At 43.5% G+C, this 9,957-nt stretch overlaps 1 protein-coding gene across 1 annotated transcript; it reads right to left on the minus strand.

Moving 5' to 3' along the window:
• Positions 1-261: 261 nt before the first annotated feature.
• ASMT (acetylserotonin O-methyltransferase) lies at positions 262-9,576 on the minus strand. The gene is made up of 6 exons (XM_026071536.1): positions 9,446-9,576; positions 8,684-8,752; positions 8,068-8,186; positions 7,128-7,268; positions 5,405-5,527; positions 262-4,744 (listed from the first exon to the last, which is right to left on the minus strand). Exons 1-6 carry the CDS (start codon positions 9,502-9,504, stop codon positions 4,533-4,535), a joined length of 723 nt encoding a protein of 240 aa, XP_025927321.1. The 5' UTR covers positions 9,505-9,576; the 3' UTR covers positions 262-4,532.
• Between the last annotated feature and the right edge of the window lie 381 nt (positions 9,577-9,957).

Raw genomic sequence — 9,957 nt, forward strand, 5'->3', positions numbered from 1 at the left:
AGCCTGATAGGCCAGAACTGGGGCCCTGCAAAGTTAACTCAAGGCAAAGTTAGCATCAAGTCTGTGGCTCCTTGCTAGCAAAGGCAATATTGTTCTTACTGAGCCACCAGATCTCACTGTTTGGGCAAATGTAGAACATCTATGCAGAGCCAAAAATCCACCATTAGTCTAACAAAATCTTAAAGAGCTGAATCAAAGAATTATTATTAGTCCAGACCTAATTATGACAGTAAAAGAAAGGCTGCTTTAACAGAAAAAAAGTCTTAATAATAATAATTTTAATATTGTTATACACACATTTACAAATATTGACCCTTTTCTGTGCTCACTCTTTCACTGCCATTCTAGGTCCAAACATGAGGGAGGGCAGGCTGTGAGCACCAGGGCCGGGACACAAGGCAGGCTACCCCCATGGGCGCTGAAGAGGGCACTGGGGCAGGAGGAGCAGGATCTTGTAGGTCAGCAGGTCTGGCAGGGGGGATCCCTGTTAGGGTGCCGCAAAAGGCCCGGGGAACTGGGGAGTGGTGTTGGATGTGCCACAGATGTCACTGGGAGTGGGTTGCTTATTTGGGGGAGACTGGGATGGAGAAAAGGAAGGAACAGGAAAGATGGTGGAGGCATAACAAGCCTGGGAAAATGGAGAAAAGGTGAGATAAAAGGTGCTAAAACCCCRCTTACTTCTGCTGCTCTGCTGCTCTAAAGAGCTCAGTCAGTTCAGACCACCAAGAAAACCAAAGTGATGCAGAACAAATGGGCATAAGTCATTACTCACATATGCCCATAGAGAAGCCCAGCAAAATGCCTGGCCTCAAGTCTGTCCCTCTTGCAGAGGGCCTTTGCGCACCTAACCTACCATTTCTCTGCAAAGCCTGTCACTGCTCTTCAATCTCACAGCTGGAAGAGCAACACAGCCAAAAATTCACCAGGTGGAAAAACAAAGTCCAAAGATAATTGCCAARTAGCAAAGATGCTTTTTCTGAGAAATCTGAAGATTGTATTATCCAACCATGTGTAACAGCCTCACAGATCACGTTGCTCAAAATTCTGCTATAACAATGCTAAACAATGACAGCGGCAAATTACTTACAAAAGGGTTAGAGGATGCTGGGAGGATGCCACCATACCTATTGCTGGAACACATTCTTTAAAACATTCCAATGACAAGCAAAAAACACAGCTGAAAGACCACAAATACGACAAGGGGGCACCAGAAGTCCCTGTGGGAGCATGGAAATCATAGAACGAACAGGGTTTTTATCTGCCTGCACACAGCAAAGCACTTGTTACAAAGACAGACCCCTGCAAAAGGCAGGTTTACATTGAAATTTGTCATTGGGGTCAGCAGAAACCTGGCCAAGAGTGGCTGTTCCTCACAAAGCAAGGGCCCTGCGAGCAAAAGGGCCAAGATCAGAAGCAACTCAGTTCAGGTGAGGACACCTGTGCTCCTCACATGGGGAGGAGGCCTTCTTCACAGTGCTTGCCATTTAGCAAGAAAAATGGGAAGAGGCTCTGATGAGACCAACGATGCCTCTGCTTTGTCAGAGCAGATCTTAAGTTCAGAGCAGTCAGGGCTTACTCTGACACTGACCTGGCAAGCAGAGCTGGGCTTCAGGCTCTTTCAGATCCTCCAACCTGGACTTCCAGGGGAAAAAAAAAAATAAAAGCATCTTTTTGAAGGGGGAGTGGCTGAATTTTCATTTTAACTGCTATGCATCTAGGCTGATCCTAATACAGGAATTGGGGCTTAAGAGCACGTAGAGTTTGGCATCCAATGCGACAGAACGGCTCTAAAAGTCTCTCTTTAAAGATTGTCTAGCAAAACACAAAACCTCCTATAATCACAGAGCAACCCTTGATCTTTGGGTCAAGGAGAAAGAATTAGAAAGAGGACGGAAAGGGGAAAGGCACACTAGAAAGGAGAGAGACTCGGAAATAGAAGCAGGCTAAATAAATTGGGGAGAAAGGAATGGGAGAAATAGAACAGAGGACACAAATAAACATAATCCAGCTGAAATAGCACATGAGACCTGTCATAATATTATTCTATGTTTTAAAAGGTCTGGTTCTCTGAAGGTGAATATAGAGAAATGTTTACTTTTGCTATACTAATGTTTTTCTTAATCCCTACTGCACCATTTCCTTAGTCATCTAGCCAGAGAGGGTGGCTTTGTCATTCCACCAGGAGCTGAATGTCCAGCTGGAAACAAGCAGATAAGGAATGAGCAGCCCAAGCTATAGACTGCTGGAGAGTCTGCTTCACACAAGCAGTGACAGCATGCTGGGACCATGTGAGTGTTTAGCTGCTCTGATACTGCTGCATCTGATCCTTAACAGTCATCTAAATGCTGACCACTCTCAAACTCTGCAATCACTGTTCTGCACATGAATCATTTCCTTGTGTATTCCAGGTAATGATGGGTCATGATGGGCATTCTTTAAACTCCCAGTATCTTTGAACCTTGTTACAGCTAAAAGGTATGTCAGAATCAGGTGTGCATCTTGCCTATTCAAGTTTTTTCCAAGACACTAAGTAGCAAGACCAAGACATGCAGACCAGGGCCCTTTCTTGGTGTTGAGAATTAACACATGCAAGTACTGCATTTAAGGAGTTAGTTTTGACAAACCAAAATGACCTGCTCTTGCTCTTTTTCAAGTCAAGGGCAGAATTACCACTGACACCAGCTGAGATGTGAATCCTCTGACTCATCAAGGTTATGCAGCTACACACACAACCTGACACATCTCAGCATACCGACCAGGACTGGCCTGTCTGCTGGCTCAGGGAACGGTGCAGCCATATGAGCAAATGGCAGTCCACAGGCACATAAGTTTTTTGGAGGGGAAAAGGTGTAGGGGAGAAAGTCCAGGCAGGATTTTTCTTTTTCCAGCATACAACACAGGCTGTTTTTTCTACGCTCCTCATTCAAGGGTAAATTAACATTTCTTTGGTGAAAAATGCATAGGGGTCACGTTCAGCCATTTAATTTATTCACTTAAAAGGGTAATTAATTCACAGATACCACCACTTCCTTCAGGCTACTCTTTAGCATGAAACTAATATTGCTGGTGCAGTGGAATAAGCAAAATCATTTCTCTGAACTGTGTTTTCAAGAGCGAGAGGGTGGGGCATCAACAAAGAACTGAGTCAGCCCCACGCATCCCTGCTAGCAGTCTGGTCAACCTCATTTCTTTGTTTTGTGCCTGTGCCTGGTTGCTGCAGGATGTAACACCTTGCTTTGTCTAGAGAGCAAGCGAGCGTTCAAAACAAATTACTCACAGGCTGCAGCTCCTGGCAAAGTCACCTTCATGCCGCATAACCCACAGGTAGGCAACGCTGCGCAGGGACTGCAGTTTACGAGGGAACTAGCTGAAACCCACTGCCCCAACTACTGCAACATCATGTAGCTATCTGTACTGTGAGATCCTACTTGGGCAGAAATGAGCTACCTGTGCAGTGGCTCCTGGACTGTGCCCTATTGCTTTTAAGGATGAAAGGACCATTGAGGCCTTGCAATTTGATTTTGTACCTATCACAGAATATGACAAAAGGCCAGCTTTTCCCTGCTGAGGGAGGCTGATCCCTCTACAGTTCCTTCTACAGTCAAAGGAGAGAGAGGGCTCCTTTAGACGGCTCCTGAGGAGACTATCTCAGCTTCCTCTAGTACCCTAGTCAATGTGCATCTGTAGAGTGTGACTTTTCGGTGCCTCCTCCAAATGCTTCTCACTCCAGTAGTCTGGTTTTCTATTTCCAGAAACTGGGCAGGTTATTGCAGATTGYACTTCACCAACTGATTTAAAGAGATAGTCAGAGGCAAGTAGCAAGTTAGCAAGTGTGTAACTGAATTCCTTGGCTGTATCATTCTCCCTGTCAGTTGCTATCTCAAGGCCTGTAAAAAGCATTGCTGTGCTCCAATCACTCATCAAGCTAAGCTACAAAGTTCTCTTTTTCAAAACTGAAGAAAACTAGAAGAAAAAAAAAATCATTTTTCATGCCAAACTCGTCTGGGCTCAGACAGACTTTCTTCTGAAACTCAAAAGTGACAAACTACAGGGAGTTATAACTTAGTCTACTTATGCTACATCAGTCCCCAGGGAACATGAATGCATGTAGCATTCATACTACAGTACAGAGCTCAGTTTTATTTTGCAAGAAGCGGAGTACAAATTAAACTTTGCAATTTGTCAGGTGGAATGTTAAACTGGGAAAGAATGAAAAAAACTGAAGCACAAAAACTGCACAGAGCAGTAAGTATAAACTTTCCTTGGTACGTTTCTTTCTTGGGCTGTTCCCTGTGGAACTGCTGTTGATTTGTCTCTCCCCTGTTCAGAGCCAGAGGCAAGCCATCATCAAGCTGCCAGACTCACAGTCTGTACATGCTCTACCTGTACCAGTAGAGAGTCTCATAACAGTGTATCAGCTTACAAAGGAGTTCAGTGACTTAGCTAGAGCTGAGCTGATGACTGCTGCCTAAGAAAAGCATATCACATTTCCCCACTTATGTACCTAACAAGACAGAAGAAAGAAGATACAATTATTTCCTTCCTAAAATAGCATCATAGAGCTTTCCAGTTCTCTTGACTTGAATCTCTGTGAAGCCAGCTGCCTGCAGGAGATTGCTGTACTCTGCTGGTGTTCGCTCTTTTCCTTCAGTCTGTACCAACATATTCATTGAATACAGTTGGGTTTCTAAAGGTCCACTTTTATCTTCATTCAGAAGTGATTCAACCAGCAGCACTCCACCACCTGGTTGAATAAAGACATATAAAACACATGCTGAGCTGTGAGAAGATGAGGTAATTTTCAGCTGAGTTAGGCAGGATCCTTACCTTTAGTTTCAGTAAGAAACAGCCTTTAAGTCATATTTCAGCATCATAGAAGACAATAAACGAGCAACAGCATCAGAACATGCCTCTGCTTGACCACTTCAGGTACTTCAGTACAGGGTCTGAAGTGGATGCTAAGGCTGGGGTTGAAATTCTTGTTTCCCTCAGCTGAAATCCAAGGAGCTGGGATTACCAGTTTCACTGAAAAATACATTCTATTGTCTGTACTTTCAAAGCTCCAAAGGTCTGATGTGATGCTTAATGGGATTTCTTCTGTGACGTGTGTATCTCGACACTGTCCCAAGCTCCATTCAYGTTGATCCTTATGCACCTAAATATCTGGAAAGGATTTCAAAATCCTTGTGCATTCACAGAGAAGGTGACTAAAACTAGAAGCCAGATATGAGCATTTTCAATTGGGTCTGGCCCTGTCTGGTTCAGCTGCACACCACCGAAGTGAAGGGCTAAACCAAAACACATTTGAACTGAAATCCTACCAGCAAAATTGCCCATTAAGGCTAATCTGTTTTGTGTAACTGATAGATGAGAATCTCCCTATTTTTCAAGAGCTCACACCTACCAGGTTTGCAAGCCTTGTGGACTTTTGCCAGCAGCTGCTTGCATCTGTCATCATCCCAGTCATGCAGTATCTTGGATAAAATATAGAGATCAGCTTCTGGAATTGAATCTTTAAAAAAATCTCCTGTAAAGCAAGAGTACATGTATTATAGAAAATCCCAAAATACAGAGGACTGAGTTAAGCAAGTATTTCCAGTTCTGTTCAGACCTAAAGATTCTGACTTGCCGTGTCAATGACTCAAGTTAGACAGTTAACAAAGTTACTGGGTAAAAGTCCTCCTGTGACACTGCATAGGGTTTTTTTGTTCCTTGTCCAGCCTGTACGAGGATTGAAGTGTTCAAATAGCAATTCATTTGAAATAATCATTGATGCACAGGGAAGCATTGGAGTCTTTGATGTTTTCTCTGAAGACATAGGTCTTCAGTTTCATAAAGCAGTAAAAAGAAGAGAGAGATTGTCACAACTCTCATAGAAAAAGGGAGAATTTTCTCTTAGCTATACATGGTTTCAATTTTTAAAAACCTCCAGGAGACATTGAACCACCATAAATCCATAAGGAAAAATACAAATCTCACACTTCCTAGTACTGGCTACATGGTGATGCCTTTTGTTCAGCACCTGGTGTACTGAATTCATACTTTTCTGTCTGCATCTTACTTTGTCTCACCCGCTCCCATTTCCTTGTATCACTGGCACACGTAGCATTTCCCATATATCTCCTTCCCCCTTTTATACACTCCTTTCCTTCCTCAAAGCCTTTCTTTCACTCTCAGAATGTGAAGCATTATTATGTCATTCCAACACTTAGGAGACTTTTGAAAACATTAAAAACTAGATCTCCCTACACTCAGTTTCAGAGATGGTACAAAGACCATGCAAGATCTGAAGACTGAGCAAAAGGCATCAGACTATCTCACCCATGTTCAAAGCCTCCAATGTCTGGGGACTTGAAAATATAACAATTTTACCAGAGAAGCAAAAAACTCTTGCTTGGAGCAGGCCTGCTGTCCCATATAGCTACCTGGAGGTCTGCTCAGGAGAAAAGGGAATGTTTAGGAAGCTTTGTAACATGGCACGACAGCTGCCACAGTTGCAGGGGTTATTTTGCAGTGCTCTTGTTCTGAAGAAACAGAGTAATCTGCAGGAGTAAAGAGTTTCTGGGTTGCTCCATAATTGTGTTATCTTTCTTGAGGGAAGGTAGCTGGAGGTGCGCAACCAGGACAGCCATGCTGCAGCAATGAGTTGCAGACATAGGCTGTGGAGGATGCTGTCTGCAGAGAAAGAACTAGGAGGCCTTGCCCAAGCAAGGGGCACCTGGAAGCCTGAACTTCAAATGAGGGACTTCCAAGAAGACACAAGGGGCTCAGGAACAGCAGCCGTGACAACACAACTCCAGAAGAATTGCTTTTGGGAGTGCCCAAACACATTAAGAGCTCCTCTGCACACCTAACTTGGCTGCCAATACTCCTCAATTCTCTAAGCACACAAATAACTCTTGAGGAAAAAGGCTGGGAAAGCTGCTGCCCTTCTTCACTGTTGCCTTTCCAAGCAGATATTTCACAAGGCAAGGTTGTACAAGTGCACTGACAGCCACTAAACTCCCAGCCTCTGCCAGGTCAGCCAGCAGGCTTATGTGGCCTCTGTCACCCAGTGCCCACGACTCTGCAGCCGTACGCTCCTCCACCACACACTAGCACCCTCCGTCGGAGCAGCTGGCACTTACCTTCATGGAAAGTGATCCGACGCTCCTCAGAGGGAACAAACCACTCTTTGGCCACTTGCACGACTTTCGGCAGGTCGTAAATTGTGACTGTGGAGTTTGGGTACACAGAAACACACTCCTGCGCCAAAGCTCCTCCACCTCCTTTGGGGAGAGCAAAGGTGGTCAGTGCAGACATAGAAGCACCCTGTTCAGCAACATGCCTGTGAAGTGACACAGGCAGTGGTGCATTCAGCCTCACGGCACCTCGTACGTACGTTTGTCCCCTGTGTGTCACCGAAAGGGAGGAAGAGGGAGAAGTGTGGCCATGGACTCTGTCTGCTCTGCAGGAAGCCCCTGGGCTCCTGGCAGCCAGGCGTGTGGGCTGAGCCCTCGGCCTTTACAGCTCTTACACACCTCCTCAGCCAGWTCCTGCTACGGCAGCTGAAAGATGGGAGATGAAAACAAAAGCCACAAAGCCACACAATGGGAAAGGAGTGGATGGAGCCYGTGATGGAGACTGTCAGGTCCCATGAATCCTGGCAGCGTTCAGTAGTGCTGGAACAGCGAGGTCCTTGGGGTAAGAGGCTACAGACAGTCTCTCAACTTAACATCACTGAAGTGGAAGAGGGAGAGAGGCTGGCACCAGAGGGACGTACCAAGCAAGGAAGGAAAAAATATCAAAACCTGCCAAATAAGCAAGGAAGCGAGCCACTACTTAGACTTATGAGATGCTGTAGAGAAAAACATGCAGCTTTCTAATGCTCTCACTACTCTCATATTTTCCTTTCCAACCCAACCAAAAAAAGTAAAAAGCTCTCTTTACTGCTGACAAGATTCTCAGATATATTCTGCTTTCCGTTGCTTTGCACATCTTGTAATGCAGGTGCTATTTTTCTTTTCAAAGCTCGTAAAAGAAGACGACAGTTCAGAGGCTTGTAAAAGAAGATCTACTGGCACTCACCTCCCAGGTCATAAATATGCCTGAAAGGGGAAAGGTCAAACGCAGCAAGAACATCTCGACCACATATACTCCATATTGCGTTCTGGCCAGCCATGAATTTCAGCATTTCTTCTTCTGATCTAGTATTGCAAACAGACAGCATGTGGAAAAGGTAGCTCACAATGTCCTTGGTGATTCTTATCGTACAACTCTTATCAAAAGTTTTAGCTCAAACACTAATCTCTGATTCTATTGACACACAATAAATTCTCTTTGCATACAGAACCTACTTTAAGACTTACTGCAAAGCATTCCTGCATGTGCATAGGGAATTAAGACTAGTGAAGTCCAACAGTGTATGATAATACTAATTTTTAGGCTTCCAAGGGATTTTTCATTCAACTACCATTGCGATGTGCCAAAGACATCCTGTGATATGGTTTTCAGAACAGCAATTTCTGTTTTTCTAATCAAAATATCAGAGAGTGTCCCAACAAGAGATGTTCCTAAAAGGAAATGCTGCAAGATATTTCAGCTGAGTGGGACTTGCACATCAGCACATTTAATTGCCCTGAGTCATAATGCAAAATAGATAATCTATGTTAAGAAGAATGAAATTCCTATTTATAGGAATTACCTGTACATTGCTCCAAAAGGGTCTATAGATGAAATGCCAAAAGCTCTTTCATATTGGTTTCTTCCTTCTCTAAAAGAGAAAAAAACAACAAAAAAAGCACATTAAAGTGGATTTCTTTTTCTTTCTCCCTGGAAAATAAGTTGCAAAGTTAATTCATCATTGTGCATAGGAACTACCTTGGGCAAGATATACGCTAGTCTGTTTTTTAATGGCTGTGACTATTCTGACACCTCATCTGCCACCCCAAAAATGATAAAGCAAAGTATTCTTTTAAATTTTGAATGAAAATGTCTGGTTCTTTATGAGATCTCATCTGGAGCAAAAGGTGAGACCATGGTACCCCCATGCATCATGATCATCAGCTGCACAAACTGAAACAAGTGAGACTCCAGCCCCATATTAACCTACTCTTGTTCTCACTTCTTTCTGCTTTTGCAACAGAAGTATCCTTACCCATTAGTCCTTATCATTTACATGGCATCTTCCAACAAGAGCCACTGTAATAATCAAGTGCTTTCCTGGGAGCCACAAAACATATAGAAATCTGATTCCTAAATCTGCTCTACCATCTTTCCCCCAAGAACACACATACAGTAACGACAACAACATACTTCTTGAATAAAATATTCATTGTTCTTTCCAAGAACCAGTCAGTATCTTCCTTGTACCCTTCCCCAGAAACACACTGCTCACAGCAGCCTCACTCATGCAGCAAAGCAGTCTGCAATAGGCAGCGCACAAGGCTCACACTCTCCTCCTTACCTCACAGCGTCAGTCAGGTAGTGCCAGCACAAATAGACTGTATTGGAGTAATACATCATAATATGATACTGAGACTTGGGACTTGATTTTGTAAGGTAGAGGTTGGAAATTTCTGTGTTTCTGTAGTAAACTAAAGAGATTAAATGAATATATTTACTAATATGTATGCTATTACCTTGCCCAGCCTGTTGCACAGCATGATATTTATCACCAAAAGGAGATGTCTACTTGCAGATCAAAAAAAAACCCCAAAACCAAAAACAAAACAAAAAAGGTGTACAGCAGAGGTATACAGACAGAGACAGAAAAACATTGCATTTACAATCAGTCCTCTCAGGTGTTATATTCTGGGGTAGGTGAGTGGTGGTGAAATCTGTGTTGCCCCAYTGATTGTGGGTAAACACTATCTACCTAAACTTAACCCAGCATCAAATATTTCTTTAGGGAAGAGAAAGAGGAAAGTCTTATGAAGAATGTCATTATTTACTTATAATTTTTGCTTTCAGAGAAAG

This window comes from Apteryx rowi, unplaced genomic scaffold, assembly GCF_003343035.1.
Source record: "Apteryx rowi isolate R43461 unplaced genomic scaffold, aptRow1 scaffold_327, whole genome shotgun sequence".
Lineage (NCBI taxonomy): Eukaryota > Metazoa > Chordata > Aves > Apterygiformes > Apterygidae > Apteryx > Apteryx rowi.